This window comes from Larus michahellis, chromosome 2, assembly GCF_964199755.1.
Source record: "Larus michahellis chromosome 2, bLarMic1.1, whole genome shotgun sequence".
Classification (NCBI taxonomy): domain Eukaryota; kingdom Metazoa; phylum Chordata; class Aves; order Charadriiformes; family Laridae; genus Larus; species Larus michahellis.
In genome coordinates, this window is record NC_133897.1 from 54,133,783 (window position 1) to 54,152,278 (window position 18,496).

At 41.2% G+C, this 18,496-nt stretch overlaps 1 protein-coding gene across 5 annotated transcripts in view; it reads right to left on the reverse strand.

Moving 5' to 3' along the window:
* Positions 1-18,496, reverse strand: part of BMPER (BMP binding endothelial regulator) — a 156,326-nt gene that overhangs the window by 102,872 nt on the left and 34,958 nt on the right. For 4 of the 5 annotated variants that reach the window (XM_074575473.1, XM_074575472.1, XM_074575474.1 and 1 more), the window contains 3 exons: positions 13,539-13,621; positions 11,880-11,970; positions 10,974-11,056 (listed from right to left, as the gene is read on the reverse strand). In XM_074575473.1, the coding sequence (XP_074431574.1) occupies positions 10,974-11,056; positions 11,880-11,970; positions 13,539-13,621 (257 nt within the window). Of the gene's footprint in view, positions 1-10,973; positions 11,059-11,879; positions 11,971-13,538; positions 13,622-18,496 lie in introns of those variants that run through there. The other variant, XM_074575475.1, reaches the window with a different exon arrangement.

The window sequence follows — 18,496 nt, forward strand, 5'->3', positions numbered from 1 at the left end:
TGTAGTTGAACCACAAATATGCTTGTTGGCATTCTAGATATGAACATTTCAGGCTATTCTGACTGGGCATGTGTGGTATGCTACATTTTATTTTATTTTTTCTTCTGTGGGCAAGTGTCATCCCTAGGAGAAAGTCTTCTATCTGATAAAAGTTGATATGAATTTCAAATGAGATTTTAGAGATTATTTTTGTGAAACTGACTTAAAGCTCCTACTCCCAGTATGACTGGTTGCAAGAGCACAAATACTGTATTAATCCTGTACATCAGAAATTACGAATTCTTTTTTTGCCTTTGCTTTCTGTCTGCCCACTTCCAGGACACATCTTACATGTACATCCCCACTTTAATAAACGTAAGTATTTAGAAAAAAAATGGAGTTCAAAATGAAGGAGAGATGAAGGAATTTGCAGGGAGCTGGAAATGCAGATTTTTATCTCTGTACTATCTGGATACCCCTGGGTTTTCCTGGGCACGCTGGTAACTTCCCTTGCTGTAGCAGCTCCAGGGTCCCAGTGAGTCTGAGCCCTGCCTGCTCCCCTTGGAGCACCGTGTGCTTTACACATTGTTTTGCAACCACTACATCATGAAGGACAAAATTATTCCCTAAGCATGACTTGGCTCCCCTCCCCTAAACCTTGTCATATTCTGAGATGAGAACATCCTCTCTGTTTGAAACCCATTGTCTCACATGAAAAATCAGACAGAAATAAAAAAAAAATCAGAGTATAACGGGCTACTGACTAAAGCCTGAAAAGCAATATCAGGGAACAAGCAAGCAAAATCTAACTCTACTTTGGGAACTTTGCCACCTTCTCTTTCCGTAAGTTTGAAGAAAGTCTGAGACAAAGGATTTCCCAGAGAGTGACAGCAATGAGAGGCCACCGGATAAGATATTTAGAAAAAGAAACACAGGCACTCATTATGAAAACTGCAAAAAGTACTTTTGGTCATTAGATGTATTAACAGTATCCTTGCTAGCTTCTTGTCTGACTCAGAGAAGTTCTGCAAAAGCAGTCTCAGGAGAACAGCAGCAAACGCGCTACACAGGTTGATGATATTTCTGTTGATGCGCAAGCATGTTGCTTCTTCCCCCATCCCCCTCAGCCCTCAAATTAGCCTGTAACTTACTGCTCATTTTATATAATTGCTTGCTGTTACCTCTGCTGCATTGAATACTCAGAAAGCAAGAATGTGTCCTCCAAACACCATAAAAATAAAGCTAAAGCTTCAAGCGGTGCCCATTTGAACACTGAGTAAAACCCCACAGCCCATACTTCAGGAGGCAGAGCTATTACTGCTGACCACAAGGAATGTAACAGCACCATGGGGAAAGAAAATGCCTCCCTGGCTTGGTTTCCACCAGGTGTCAACTTTTATGGGCCCTATTCCCATTTAGCCACTTTATAAAATGCTCACCGTGTTAGAATCAGGTTCACAGTCAAAAAGACAAAATCATAGTAGCAGATGCTGTGCAAGTACTACTGATAAGATATTTCACACGTGCATGTCAAATGCAAAGAGGACTGGATAGCAGAAGATATAATAAACACAGGATTTTCCCTCCCTACATGGTCCCAGACGTGTACGTACCCATACTTGCTGAAATGCAGCACTAAAAAACCTAGATGAGGGAGGAATGATAATTGCAGGAACCTTGGGGAATTTAAAAAACTGACCTCAAAAGACACAGAGCAGGGCAGTTCAGCTAGCTGCTGAAAGAATAAATAGTGCATCAACAACTGAGATTGCTAGGAAGAATGGCTATTCAGCTGCATCCAGGAGAAGGAAAATTATGCTGCAACTAGGAGAGGGGGCAGAGAACAGACTGATCACTGAAAAGCACAAGATCCTTAGACTTCTTGGAATTAATTGATTTCACATACATTGTCTCATTTTCAAATTTTTGTTCAGCATGTTGAATATTTGGGGGCAATGCAGAAGACAGTAAAAGGAGCAAGACTCTCCATATTATTATGCTCTCAGAGTTGAAGCAAGCTCTGTTTTCTCCTGTGAAGAAAGATACTATTGGCAAGGGCACATTAGCTTCTGTCCTACTCTCAGAAAACTCCTGGTACTGTGTTCTGGAGAAAGAAAAGAAAAAAGGGAAAAGAAACCACACAAAGCATGCATTTTGGGTCTCAGACACCTCAAACATCAGATCTGAGCCTGCTGTAAATCTGGGCTTTGCACTTTCAATTGCATTGGCTCTGACATCCAAGTAGGGGTGATAAAGAAATTTCCATTTAAATGATTTTAGCACAAAATATTGAGTAATGCCGCTAAAATCAATTTAAAAAAGAAAAAAAAAAGAAACACCACAAAAACCCAACAACAAAACCCCCATACACATCTGCTTTCTGTAGAAAACCTCAATGCTTCGTTACAAAGCTCCTGGCAGAGAGCTGAAAACTTCTTGGGTTTTCAATGAAGCTTGAGGTTGTCAAGTTTAATGGTGTTCTAGTCATGTTTGGGACAGAAGTTTAGGTACCGTGAGAGCGCGACTTCCTGGAAGAAAGTTAAGACATCCAGGCAATTTCTATCACTAGAGTTAGAAAGCATTTTTAAGGACTCACCTTTCATATTTAAGCACCTATGGTGGAAGCTGAGGGCTTACATCCCACTGCTGACTCTAACCTTGAGTTGCCCGCAAGGATTCCTGCACCTTTTCTTCAGATTAATGCACCCACAGCAGAATGCCAAAGATGTTATGATAGATTGGCTTCCAGTCAAATTTTATTTCTGACAGGTTAAAGGCAGAATAAGTAAATCACTGTCATGTGATTTTTTTTTTCTTTTCTGTTTCCCATGTCTATTTTGACAGCCAATGAATCATTCTCCCTATTCTGCTCTCAGCCTAAAAGGATGAGTTGTATAAAAAAGTTACAGCCTGTCACAATCCTGAAAATAATTTGCTGGGTATCATTTTCCTCCCCTTTCCTCCCCTTGACAAACACCCAATGTGTTTGTCTCTCATCATTAAATAAGGCATTGGAAGTAATAAATACATAATTAAAAATAAATAACGTAACTAACGTTTAAAACATTGATGGAATCCAAGGAGTCTTTTTATATGACTGGTTTGGTGTAAGAAATGTTAATTTATCACTAATTCCCAGCTGGTAAATAGTTTATCAGACAGTGTTGGAAATTTGCTCCCTTATCAATACAAAATGTTTCCAGGAGAGAAAACAAAAGCAATGCTGTAGGATGCAGAGCAATGAGAATTTAGGCAGACTGATAGCAAGTCAAGATGGAATTTAGCAATCACACTAGATTTCAATGGCAATTCAAACTTAATGATCCGAAGTTTCACTTTAAATCTTCTACAAAAGACACTAAATATGAACGAAATTAATGGCTACTGCAGGATTAAGTAAAAAGACATGATATGCAAAGTGATGAAGAGGTCAGACTCTTCATCTGACAGACACCAGAGGGGAAAAAACTAAAACCCAAAGCTCCACATGTAGCAATGTATTGCCTCCAATCTTTAATATTTTTTTCCTATTTTTACTTTTGAAAATCGGACAAAGGAGAACAAGTAGGTGTTACACAGTTAATTAAGCCCTCTTGTGTAAATTCATTTAGCAGTATTGTGCATACTAAGACACCTTGTCTCAGGACACAGAGCGCCGTGTGCAAGTTTAAAATCATTAACTATTGTTATCCGATAACAACCCCCAAAACTGTGACATCCAAGTTTATTTAAACTGAAAGGGTGACAAACATGAAAGCCCGGCACTCTACTCTTCTCAGCCTTTCCTGCATTGTAAGACCAGCCAGAAGGGTCTTGGACTCTTCATAAAATGTTTGGCAAACAAAAGCCCTGTTAATTGACAAGCTATTGCTTTTACTGCTTCCTACCACAACTTGAGGGAATCTTTTAGACCCAAATCAATTCTGCACACAAGCGTTCCCACGAGATGCCACACACATTCCCATTTGATGCCACTTACAAGAAGTGCTACAGCCATCTCGCATAAAACCTTTCTCTTCGCCAGGCACTTCTGAAACCACATGCGACCCTTTCATCCCCTGATGGCCAGCAGATTCTTTTGTTTGTTTGTTTGTTTGCTTACTTTAACCAAGCTCTTTGTTTTCTGCCATCTTACTGCTTTGTTTTCCCCTCCGAGATAGTTCCTCGCCTTTGCAAGGAGTGAGTTATAGCAGAGATGTTTGCAGTCTTCATTGCAGCCCAATGCCAATAAAAAAATAGTCCCCTCATCAGAGGCTGCCTGTTAACAGCTCTCCTTTATTGTTAAAGCTCTGTATACTTAATTCTTCTTTGTTAATAAGAACAATCAATCTCAGCCTTAATTAGGAAAAGTTTAACGAGACAGGGGACAGACATCTGACAGCATAACCTCTGCTCCTTTGCTGTCAAGAGCAACAGCAACTTACACTTGAGATATAAGCCTATATTATGACCATTTAAATGTGGTCAACCTGCATTATTTTCTTTTTTTATATATGCTTTAGGTATGCAAAACCCATCCTGCTTTGTGCATTCATTTCCTTCAAATGACAAGAAGGCCTGGATGCTTTTTCTCTGTACTGCAAGAGGTTGTTCATGCAATGTGCAGTTGGGGGCTGTTGTTAATCAGCATTAGGACCTTCAGGTACCCAGGAAGTTTTAAGTCTTTTATGTCATCTAGTATTACTTTTAATTCATTAATTATCGCAATACCATCTTGGATCATCAAGCTGGAAAGACAGTCTCTGTCCAAACAAGAAACTTATAAAGGCAGAACTCCTTCCTCCAATCCTCAGAATATCCACCCTCCTTTTTCAGCAGGAAAAATTTCCTGTAGAAATCTGCCAAATCACCTTTTTATCTTTCTTCTTCCACACTCTCTTCTCTCAGGGACAGGAATACATATCCTTATGATATAAAGCACCAATGGGCACTCATCCTTGACTGGTGGCCATAGATGCCATCAGAGAAATAATAACAACTGGGTAACGTTATGTGAAACAGTGGAGAAGGAGGAGAACAGATGGAGGTAGAACCCTCTGACTGCATGGCCAGAGGAGCATGGACCATGCAGAAATGCAGCAGGTAAATTCAAACTGAATCCTGAAGGGCAGGAGGGGCAAACAAAGGGCTCTGAGGAAGGAAGGGATATGAGAAAGATGCTGCGTGTTCTGGGCCTACAATATTTAAAGAGTCATCTAGATCTTTAGGAAGATGCTCAATACCTCTGCGCCCCTGGAAATATGCCCAAACTGGGCACAGTCTCTCGCTGCACAGAAAGACTCCATCAATGCTCACCAAAATTAAAAGTATGACAAAGGGTTTCTGCAGCCTGAGCTGGAAACACACTCAGACTAGGTGAGCTAGGAAGCTCTGCAGGTAAGAGAGATGTAGGATGAAATTCAAATATCGACAGAGGGAGGAAATGACACCTTGCTACAGAAAGATGCTTTCTAAAGTCTGAGGTTTGAAGTGCTTATGAATATGAATCATTTACACTGAATAATTACACTGAATTATGCCCACTTGCATTGCTATTTCAGAGTTTACTTGTATTTCAGAAAAGCTGTGATTAATTTTATTTTTAACTTTACTCCATGACTTTTATTAAAATTATTTTTAACATTTGCTGAGAGACATTTTTTGAGAAAATTTTTGCATTTTTTGAGGGAAATCAAAATAAAGGTTAAAATTGGTTATGCATGTCAATGAGAGAAAAGAAAAAACTTCACACTGTTGTCTAACCATTTTTTTTTTTAAATGTCCAAACTATTTTTTTTTAACTTCGATATTTCCAAAATTAAAGGAACTCAATATTTCAGACATAGCACATGTAGTGTACAGTCCCCATGGAAGTGAGTACACTTTTTGAAGTCTTAAGAAAATCAGATCAAAAAAGAATAAATACCATGACACAGTCTATGTGTCTATGCTGCATTATTTTTCTTGCTGAAGTTCAGCACATACCAAGTCCTCGCTCTTCCACACCTACTTGGCACGCCATACTTCTTCACCTACCTGTGTTTTTATTAGGCTAGTCAGAAAACCAAGCTTTCTAGCCTTGCAAAAAATCTGCAGACAAACTTATAGGGGGTTCCCAGAGAGACATGGGGAGCACTCTTCCATATCCCATTTATGAATGCTTACTGCTCTCCATTTGCATCCACCCATAAGCCAACCACTTCTACTTATGTCACTAACTTTGAAAAAGTGAACACTCCTCCTACTAAAAGACCAACTCTTTGCTTTTCCACCCCTGACTACAACTCTTTGTCTAATTTTCTTAGCCCCCAAAGTGGGAGCAGATGGAGTACATGGAAATTAGGAAAGATGAGTGTTTGGCACCGCACTGAGGATGGAAATTTGAATTTGCACATAGCTTCTGCTACCAGCCTTCACTGAGGATACACTTAGTTGTGTGTTCCCCTGAGTTTCCCAGTAGACTGGTGTACCTCCCCTGCAGTCCTTTGTGGTGGGAACGTATTTCAGCAGCTCCCAAATATCTGTTAAAGTCAAGCTGTTAAAGCAGTATCAGGGTGCTTTATCACCCAGCTGACTGCAGAGGCAGGATCCATCTCAGCTATCTTCAGCCATCTCAGAGGCCAGGGAGCCGTGTAGGCTCCCCCTGTAGTTAGCGGAGGAAGATAGGCATCTGCAGAGAGTAATCCATCCCGCATCTCTCTGCCTCCATTAACTGAAGAGAAGCCCGGATAAGTAGCTCAGACCAGATACATTACTTCTGAATAGCTGGAGCTAGACAAGATGAATTCCACCCTCGGTGTCCAAAACACTAACATATGTAGTTTCTCATTACTTATCGCAGTTGCAACGCCTGTTACTCATTGATTTAGGAACAGATTTCCTCGGTGTGATTTCCTTTTCTTTGTGCAAAACTTTCATTATGCAGTTTTTGCACCCTAGCACTCAAGAACATAAGTGACAAGACATTTCCTGGACAGACCCATGCGTACACCTGCAAACCAGGAGCCGGCTGTGCATCGAGTCCCTCTGAGCAGCGATGTAAAAGTCCCCTATGATGCAAAGGAGATCAAGCCGAGGATGCTTTTAAATTCAGCTCTCCAAGGGCCCCAAAACCCTGTGCTCTGCTTCCAGCCATTTGGGTTTCACTTGCTTCAAATCATTTTGGAAGAGCAGCTAAGAAGCAAAATGATGCTGCCTGGGGACAAAACGTGTGTGACCCCCCTGATGATGGCCATCCCCCACGACATGCCTCCCTGCTGGACAGACAGACGGCGTGACCCTTCCTGCTCCTGGCCATGCCAGCAATGCTGTAATCCAGCCTCCCACCGTTTCCCGTGCGGGTCCGCTCCCCTTCTCCCTGCGGGGGTGTGGAAGAAGACGGGTCTTAGGCTGCAGCGTCTCCATCGTGCTGCGCGCTCTCAGCGTGGTGGTACCTCGTACCGCCGCATGCCTCGCATGCCGAAAGGCGCAGCGCCCATGGCCTGGGTAACAGCGCTGTGAGTCAAAAGGGGCTGGTTATGAGTTTGGATACTACCATTTAAAGATAAGCTTCTCCATGGTTACCACTCTCACGCAAGGTCACTTTCCTGCCAAACCTCCTCTCCTCTTTCCCTGGCTCTCTCTCCTTCCCCCTTCCACTATTTTTTTTTTTTCCAAACGTGCTACATCAAAAGAGAAAATGAAAATATTTAAGATAATCACAGTCTGACTATTTTAATGCAGGCTGTAGGAAAGGAAACATGTAAGCCAAGTGCTCTCACTGTGCAAGCAGAAACACACTCTCAACCTCATAAAAGTAGTATCTGAGAAATAACACTTGATTAAAGCAGCCAGTCCTTCATTTAAGTAGGTGCTTATGGTAGGGAAAATATCCAAGGTTTCTCTAGAAGAGGCCGCTGGCCTATCACGAAAAGCAGGAACGGGCCAGACAGATGAATTATTGCGAGACAGATGGGTTTCAGCCGGGGTGCGAGGAGATCCCTATTATCCCGTCCACCTTTCTTACACAAATGCCTCTCCCCAGAGAAACCCAGTCATTAAAAGCCGGCTCGTTCGCTCCTGACAGGCAATATGCATTGAGTGAGAGGTGATACATTTTCATTTTCAGCAAGAAATCTTAGTCGCCCCAAGGAGCGGCTTGCTTAGGAGAGCGGTAATGGAATACAGGGCCTTTCATCTCCGCCCCGCCGCCGCGAGCGCGGCCTGGCTCAGTAGCAACCCAAAAGTTATTAGCTAATGGATTGTTTCGGTGACCTCCATGAAAAATGAATTTGAGTGGCTTTGGTCTGGTTTTCAGTAGACAATAACTAGAACCACAAGTGGTGTTAAAGAGAAACGCTATTAACGAGTTGAGCACACGGCGGGTAAGGACCGAGTGAATCTCCCACCCTTAGCCATGCCTGGCTTTCCCTGCCCTCCAGGGCCCAGGAGCACCAGGGAAGCCCCGCAGCTGGCCTGTCTGTTCCACTGAGACAGGGGTCCCCAACTCCTAAGATCCCCACTTTGTCCTCATTTGCGCAAGCAATGTGTGTTGAAAACAACAACAACAACAAAAACATCTTAACAACCATTTCACATTCTTTAGGAGCTCAACAGTATCTAGTAGGCACCGCTTTGAGCTGAAAATACCACAAACTTGGACTGCCAAAGACCTTGCCGAAGACTTGGCCCCACATCCCAGGCCTGCTGACTTTTGAGTGCATCATTTTGCAACTGTAAAATTCCTTTTTTGTAAGTAATTCCTCATTTTAATACATTTAGCGAGTGCGGTACAGCCCTACATCTCTCCAGGAAAACAAACCCCAGCCGTTCCCTCTTTACTTTACAGAATACACCCTGAAGTGAGTGTCTTGAATCCTTACAACCCACCCCCACCCCCAAAATGCCTTGGTAATAATTTGTACCACTTCCTCTGTCACATTTCCACAAAAGACCCACTAACTAGTTACAATCTCATATCCCAAAAGAAATCTAATTTGGGGTGAAGAGCTACCTTTCATCTATTTAAAGCCTGCACAAGTTACAGCACATCACACACAAGCCTGTTCCCATCACGTCGCATGACTAGATAGGTATCTTTAAATGAGACAACCACCAACTGCCTAGATAAGAGATTTACTGGGGACCAATTCCCAAAAGGGAATGGATGTAAAGCAGGCAGCAAACCACTACCACAGCCCTGAGGATGCCCCCGTTATTTGCATCCAATTTAAATTACATAGGAATTAACACAGGCCCAAATTCTGAAGGAGTCTGGCAAGAGGCAGTAAAAAAAAAGGCATTCCCAGAGAGAGAGGGAAGGGAGGTCAGGTGTGGCTTACACACAGATGGTGCCTCCTTTGCTGTCAGTAAGATTCAGAATTAGAGCTGGACACTTTATACAGATGTTATTAACATCCAAAACTGTCAGACTACCTTTCTCGGAAGGGATCATTAAGCTCCTTGCTTGAGGCTTTAAATCTCTTACTATCAGTAGCTGATGTGCTCCCTTCTCTAACGTACCTGGGACTGTTAACTGTCAAGGAAAGACCCTTAGATTTGACCCTAAATACCCTGTATTTCTTTATCTTTTCTCCCCTAGATATACATACACACACACACACACACTTGCTCTTCTCGGCACAGTTGCTTTTGCTATTTTGGGAAGAAAGGAAAGTTGATCAAGGAGATATTGGCATGCCAACAACTGGGCAATAGGCAATATCTGTACAGTACTTAGGGAAGAGCAAAGCACAGCCTGTAAAGACTCAAGCATGTCTCCACAGACTTCTCAACCATCCAAGACCTGCCTTCCCCTGAGGAACATGACTAAGGAAAGGCAAAGTGTAAAGCTACTGCTTTACAGCTGAAGCCAAAGTGAGAGGGAGAACACGGAGTACAAAAGGAACAATGGTCCTCAGCCTGCGACAGGAGGCATTCGGCAGAGCAGGAGCCCAGGGCGTATATCACCATGACATGTGTGACGGCATATTTTCATTATTACAGGATTAAAACTTAAAAAAAAAAAACCCAACCAACACCCACCTGAGCAGCCTAATTCTCCACAATAGCAGTGATGATTTAATGTAAATTCATTTTGCAGATTACCAGGACTTTTTCCTGCAAAACAGTCCAAGTTGTCTGCAGCAGCTTCATTAAACATGTGTGTGTGTCTATGTATAAATACATATTAATTTTTTAATCATATCCCTCTCTCCTCCCTTTTTTATTTTATTTTCTTGATGCAGGAGAGCTGTGTCTGATACTGACAAAACTCTTGGCATTCTACTGAAATGTAAAGTTCCCCAGTCTTTCATTTTCTGCTGATAACCAGCCCACAGATTGCCACAAAAGCAGTGATTTGAACTTTGCATTTTACTGGTCTCTCAGATCACACCAATGAAGTCAAAGTTATCTGCCCCAACTCATAGAACATTATCTTCTAACTTAATGGAAGTGAAAGAGAAGCCTGTGCTCATTACCTAAAGGATGCAATTATTACTTCCTCTCTATATTGTTGGTAGTGAAGGATAAAATCCAGGATATGACCTTTTCATTAAGCATCAAGCCAAAATCCACCTGGGACAGCCTAAGGAAGCCACCCTCATCCTTTCACTCAGTAATTCAGAGCAAAGGCCCTTGCCACATACAGCTGAGAGGAATCCTTGCAAAAGATCCATTTAAGGAAACAGCTAATAAATGTTGATCAATAGATGAAAGCCCAAAAGCTTTTTGTCTCCTCCTGCATGATCCCATCACACACAAAAAAAAAGCATCACTAATTCACTAATTTAATACATCGAACCTCTCACAAATATCCTGCTCTATCTGCCCACAGTGTGAGGCCACAAAAAAGATGATAAACAGAGAATATGAGTGATATAATGTATTAGTGCAGTAAAATATTCAATAGGAACTCCAAGAGAAGAATGCATAACAGTGTTGAATTCCTTATATTTTTTGCTTTGTTATGGCAATAATAATGTGCCTTTTGAAGTTCATACAGGGAGATACAATGCCAAAAGGCAAATACTTACAATACAGGAGCACTTGGTACATTTATTTCCTTCAGGCCTAAATTCTTCTCCTTCATTGTAATGTCTCCCTTCAAATATACAACCTGGAAAACAGCATTTGAATAAGTTTAGCTCAGGATAGCACGCTGCCTTTTCTCTGTAACACACCCCACCACAGGACAATAGGTAAAGCAAATCGTATCGTCCTCTGTGATACAAATCACTTCTGAAGCCTTTACAAAAGTCTTGAGAACCCCCAAATATCTTTTGAGGGAAAGAAAACATCATTCTACGGCAAATAAATGTGCACCAATGAAGTCAAGGCTAATCAAGTCTTCCATTGTAAGTGTCTCTGAAACACTTTTCTAAGCTGTTTGCTTTTTACTACTCCTTCTTACTCCCTGAGTTCATATTAGATGTTGGCAGAAATTATAACTAATTAGAATTTAATCAACCCATTGTATCACAACTGGAGCAGTGCTTCCCTTCAAAACCTCTGTTAAAATCAAATTAGCCTATAAAACCACATTAATTTGCCACCGTGCTTCACAAAGGCAACCCATTCCCACTCCCCCTCAAAAAGTGAGTCTCTTTTTTTAGGATTACTCTTACACTTCCGCTCCTAACAAAATCCCAGTCATCAGCCAGGCAAACCCAGATGACAGAACCTCTAAGAAATTATGTAAATACAGATGTGGATATTGCCACAGGCTATTGCCTATGCATCCCCTAGTCTGCATGTCCTCTACTAAAAAATATTGAGCATGCACTTCTTGTGCCATTTAGTGCGTCATGAGCCACTGGTCCACATCTTAGTAACTTGTCAAGTATAGCAGAGAAGTTAGAGGCAACCTCCCCGGTAATGATGGCTATCATTAGCAATACAGTTGCACACGTGGAACAGCACACCTTCCCATGAAATCTCACCTGGACACACAGGACAACACATTCCCATGAGTTTGGAAGGGTTTTTGCAATGAACAACACACTGTACCTCTGACTCTACTATCACTCCTTCCTGAAAAAGAAGCAGATCAGACACGTTCATTGTTAGTGTTGTGGTTGCTTTAACAAGCAAAAATCCGCAATTACTAGTAGTACAATTAAAGCACGATACATGCTGCAGAGCCCTGGATTTCAAAACCTCTTTTGTTTCTGTACCTGCTGCCTGGTATCAGCATTCAGGTTAATCCATAGTCAAAAGATCCACTTGAGTCTCCCTGACTCCAGACACAATATTTGCCTTAAAATACACCAGGTAAGAAACCAAGCACCTTCTTAGGAAAAGGAATCCTGCTTTATCAGGAATCCTTAGCCTCAGTAATCTGCCATGCAGCTCTGGTGAAAACAGGCCAGACACAAGGCATTCTCTTCCCTCTCCCCTTGGAGGAAAAAAGACTGAGAAAGCAGATAAAAGCATCTTGTTCTGTAAAGGGGAGACGCTTATCTTTGATGCTTTGCCTGATAAGTATTAGTAAATTAACATTTCCTGTACTTCTTGTTGGAGAAGTCAAGAGTCCTCCTGAACAAATCTGGGTGTGAGGATCTGTGCACAAAAGGCTGCTACTTTTCTTTTTTTTTTTTCTGCTTGCAGGTTTGCATTTGGAGGAAAGGGAAACCTGTTTTTTAAATATATGGGCCTAGGGTAAACAGGATCACCCAGTTTTGCATTTAGACGCTGAAACAGGCAATAAAGAATTGCTCATTTCAGTTAGCTAGTGGTGACTGGAGTACCTAAATTCAAGCTGTGAGTATTTTTTCATTAAGTGCAAGGATACAGAATACTGTTGGCTCCAACTCCATTCTTCTCAGTACACTTGTCTTTAAAAACATGGGTGGGTTTTGTAGAGCAGAAGTATCACAGAAAAAGAGAAAAAACTTGAAACCCTTTTTTCCGATTTGTAGAAGCTCTTCATACTCATTCATCTCTCCTCTTTCCAACAGCTGCAATTCTTAGTAGCTGCGTGAGTGCTATTACTAAAACTGGATCAATTTATCAGCAAAAATTGCAGATCTATTCACAGACACAAACTAAAATTACCTACATAATTACTTGTGTTGTGCCTGAAAATGGGCAATCTTGCAAACATTATGGTTGTAGAGAGGCAAGCTACCAAAAATACCACTGTGTTAACAGCGCAGGAGCCCAGGAAAAGAAGATTTGGTTGTGGATTTCTCTTAAAGAGCATCCCAGGTAAAACCCATGGACACGTAACACACAAAAGTGTCCAATTACTAAAATAATAATTTGTATCTCTCAAAAGGCTTAGCGTGCTGAGACGAAAAAAAAAAAAAAAAAAAAAGAGAACTTATTTCAAGGTCAAGACAGCAGGAAATGGCCTGGCTGTGTACGTCTCCTTCAGCAATGTTTGTGTATCACGGTACTCAAGTCATATAAAATCTATCCTTCTGAATGTTTGGTTATAGCTCACCACATTTGAGTAGATTTAAACTACTTTAAAAGCAAAGCCCATATTGTGCTTTGGGTATAAAATATTTCCGCTTATTTGTATTGGATAAAAAAGGCTCAGAATTTTGTGGGCAAAGCTTGTGATTCAATTAGCATGATGCTGATGACATCCTTACCTGGCACTGGTATGTAATGCAGGGATTGCTAGGGAGGTGCCATTTCATAGAGCTGTTGTACGTATTTCCTCCAAAACTGCAATCTAGAAGAGACAGAATCACGTCAGTCTGGCTGAACACAACAATCCCGTAAGGAGGCTGCTGATGAGGATGGCAGAGCAGCATCCTAAATGCGCCCCATCCTGTCCCCTGGGTTAAACAGAAGAGGTAGAGCTGAGAGCTGGGACTGACAAGAGGGATCGTGCCCTAGGAGTGCTGACGTGAACAGCCCCAGATATCTGCTCCTGGTGCGTGACTGGCCAAACTCCTTACAAACTACAACCATTCAAGACCTACTGAAATCAGTGAAAATTTACCTACAAATGGATGTTGGTGGCTATTCTGCTGGCCATTCAGGAGCTGCTCAGCCACCCATGCACTGGAGGGAGGAGAGGGAGGAGAGAGGGTAAGAGAAGAGCTGGAAATGTTCATCATCCAACCTGGACATGCTATCCTCATCCATTAACCAAAACCCCTGGGAGAGCTCTTCAGCCAGCATAGATCAGCATGGATGCACTGACAACGGCAGAGCTACCCCCTCCTTTACACCTTTTTACTTTCATAGCAGAAGGGATCAACATCCACATAAACTAAAAGCCATCAGGCTCTTCTGTGTGGGTGGTGAATCTCTGAGTGGGGCATTTTGGAGTCCCACAGGGTTTGGGACTCCAAACTTCATATGTCTTTACATATAAAAGACTTTATACATCTTTGTGTGTTATATGACAACTTCATTAACAGAAAATAGGTTGGTTTGCCCATGCACAGGCTCAGGATGCTTTTTTTTTTTTTTTTCTTTTTGTGCAAAATGAAGTTTCATCGAGCCATTTGGAAAAAAAAACACCAAACATTAATTTTCACATTTTTGATTACAGGTTCCTACTAGTTTCCCTTCCCACTCTTTCACTGTTTTCTGGTATTTCGCAAAAGGGAAAACCAAAAAGGAACACAAAGAAAAGAATAAAATAACTCACCAGAAATGCAAAACTAGAAAAGACATATTAAGTGTAAATAAAATATTTGTTTTAAAGAGTTAGTTTATTAATGCAAAATTATTTCAATTAAAAATTAATTCTTTGGAGACCTAGAGTGTTTCTGAAAAAAAAAAAGTTTCAAAGTAACACAAACCCCATTTTCTGCAGGAAAAATGCCCATTTTTCCATTTACTGCTCTGAGGGTTTTTTCCCAGTCTATTTTATTCAAAATGAGCTTGATCAAAGAGCCCACGAAACCAATAGGAGTCTTGCCAGAGACTTTGAAACACGACATATACATAGAGCCACCAAGCACAAAACTACAATCAGTCAAACAATGCCCATGGCACCATTTGCCCTTCCACACCCTACCTCAGCAGCTACTCTAAGTCATTCTCTGCTGTGTAGGGTGCTCTCTCCTGATCTGCTTTGGGCTACGTTTTATTTCCTTCTGAAAATAAAGGCAATTTATCAGCCCTACACCAGCAAATCTTTGAGCCCGCTGTATAAGAAAACTTGAGGGTCACAGCTGAGGAACTTAAAATACCCACAAAACCATTTTGTATTCAACCCCAAAATTTAAAGGAAACCTGATATACAGGGATCATTTACAAATGTGTTAACTGCTTCCAGTTAAGATCTTAAACAACAGAAGACTTGTACTTCAAGATTTGCAGTACTCAGACATTTTTCCAGGCTAAGTACAGAGCAACGCAGGAGAAATCTGCAGATGCTGTGGCCATTCACTTACCTAAGCTGAACAGGTATGTTTTTAAGAGAGTTGATCAGTAGTCTAAGAGCTCTCTGTGATAATTTAATCTTTGTCAAATATTGAAAGGTACAAAGTATACATCTGAATCTTAGGTTTTTTAAGTGGCAAAGTCCCTATGAAGTGTTTTTGAATAATAAAAAAGTTTTCAGATTCTCAGCATGTGAATAAAGTTCTGAGTGAGCTCTTATACATGCAGGACAACATGTCAAAAGAGGAACGTGAAGCCCTATACTCCTCTTAAGCATTTTGAAGTCCCATTCTGAAAAACACAGTAGCACAGTCTCTACTTACTGCCCACTGCAAATTCTGACGAATAGCAGAGCCTGCTTAACACATTTTGGCGTCCTCAAGTTGAGGAAACCCAGGCCATACTGGCATACTGGTGCCAGTCTAAGAAAGAGTTTACACGTGCTTGGCTCTCAAGACGAAACAATCTGTATTGTTAAATATCTTTGTGTGATTTTGACTGGATGGGTCTGGTGTCTTCAGCACTGTCCAAAATTAAGGGCCAGGTTGAAAACTACTACTGACCGCAAAATACCTTGCATATTTGCTCACCAATTATGTTCTTTAATTTGAAGTGGTTTTTCTGTAAGAAAGCTAATGACTCTGGGCTAATCTGCATGTGCAGATGTGCATATTAAACTGAATCTTTCAGTTCAAGGATTAGCCTGTTTGAGAAAGCAGGAAGGTGGGTCCATCCATGCAGTCACACTGGTCTTGCCTGAAGTGCATACCCAAGCTACACTACAAAATCCTCTGTCCCACGGCTCCAGATGTTATCCCTGTGGAAAGCAGCGAGGGGGAAGCCAAACTCCACCTGCCCAGGAGCCACTTCTGTTGCTGACAGGTGATGCTGGCAGCACCGGGGGACAGCACAGCAGAAGTAACTACGGCAGGGAGAGCTTGCAGGCAGCAAAAGGGAAATTCAGAAATAGAGACCAGGATGGAAAAGTCTGCAGAAGCACTGGAGATACTAAGACCGCTCCCGAGCTTTGGCACGGGCCAGCAGGTTGAATAAGGGAGTCAAAGCAGCATCGTGCTGGGTTTCAGCAGCTGCTCAGTTGAAGAAAATGGCAAGAAGGAAGGGGAGAGTTAGCCAGTAACGCAGGCAGGCTTCGCGAGAGCTGGGGGAAAGCTGAAGGTCAGCCAAACTGAAGACAGGGAAAGAAAGGAAGGTTTTTTACAATCTCCAGGTGAGATTTTAACCTGTATCTGACCAGAGGTGTGCCCTGACACTCTGCCCTTTGTATGCCCCAGAGCTACACCCACCACTCACTCTTCAAAAGGAAAAAGAAACAAAGCCCACATATCAGCTAGTTTTTCTGAACCTCACTTTCAATGTACAAATCTCTCAGCTGACACCAGCAAACATATACCCACGCTTCCCTAGCCCACCTATTCATAGCATGGAAGTTTATGAGCCTCACCTAAATTCAGATGAGTTGAAACCCACCTGCCTTCATGCTTCAACTCATTTGAGCCATTCTAGATCATCCATGGTTAAAGGTCCATCATATTCGGCTTGAAAAGTAGCATTCACTGAATATCTCATGTCCAAAAGCATCAGCAAAGTCTCTGATGCCAATTTCTACAAGCAAGTATGGCAGAACATACTTCGAGTTCATAAAAGCCATTTTAATTCCCTTTGGAAATATTACATTACCTTACTGTCTCCGTCCACCATTTGAAAGGGACAGCAGGAGAAAAGAATAAATTGAGAAAGATCAGAGCTTAGCACAATCACTTAAATGCCATTCACTTACTTCTGCCTGTATACATACTTAAAACAAAACTTTAAAAGCAAGGGCTACAGAGGAGGTTTTTCAAGAGGGGAAGCCAAAAAGCCTAAGAATTTTCTAAGTAGTACATGAAAAGTAACAGGTTCTACATGATTTGATCCCATGACATATACCTTATAAGGAAAACCTTTAGGATTCCACATACAGAAGGAAGTTAAATATCAATGGTCTGTATCAATTTTAATGGAGCTAAGGTGATTCATATCAGTAAAGGAGCGTGTCCTAATTTTTTAGTCTTTCCTGTTTCTTTCTTTAAGAATAGTTGGTGTTTTATTAATGTAAAATATTAACTTTCAGTTAGTTGTAGGTTTTGTTCCTATTACCTACTTCAACCCAAATGGTTCAGATAAGTCCTGGATAAACATGCAAGCTGAAAGTTGCTTATCTGAATCAAACCAAACCACTGAATACTTTGAAGTTGGTCGGTTGTTCTATAAGCAGTGGAAACTGCTAATTACCTTCTAGTCACCTCATAAAGTCAAAATGATCCTCTAGACTTGAGGCATTCCTGCACAAAAAATGATGATAAAATAGTTAAATCCCTTCTAATTTGCTAATTTAGCTACTCTGTTTCGATCTTGTGCATGCCTTACTTGAGCACCTTAGTTGTAAACATAATAAACTAACCTTTAGCTGATTTAATTTGCAAGAGAGCAATTTAATTCCAAAACAAGCATCCTCACACAGAATTGGACTGGAATAACAAAAGAGGAAAATTATAGCAGATTTTGTTATTGGCATGTGGACAACTTGACAATCAGGAAGCCATCTGTCTCTCCAAATCCAGTAACATTGTTAAATGACCCTTTTTTTGCCTCCCAAGACACCCCAGCACAGAGTAGTATCATAAAACAGAGAAATTGACTGTAAGAGACAGTTTAGTAGTGCTAAAGCTCAACCAGTGTCCTCAGGAGTTCATTAAAAACAAGCCTTTACTACTCAATTTGACATTGCCTAATAAGATTCCAGAAGAGATTTTTGCTTATTTTAGGCTAATGAGAATTTTATAGACAAGTCATTTCCGTATTCTCCCAAGAGGAAGTGATAGATCGGTGCACAATAGACTAACACCCCATCCCTCATTTCTTCAGCATCTTTCTTCTCCTATTAAGTCTTTTACTTGCTTTCCTTCCACTTTCTATTTAAAAAAGTAACCTCTCTATTGCATGGAAAATAAACATTAGGAAAAAGAAAACAGTCAGAAGACATGTTTTATTTAGTGTTTGATAAATTAATCCTCAGGGAAGTATCCAGGCATGCTAACACTAAATACCAGTTCTAGCCAAAAAAAAAAAAAAAAAAGAAAAAAAAGAAAAAAAACTAAACCCCAACCAAAAAAACCCCAAAACCAGTAACTCGCACATTCTGCAG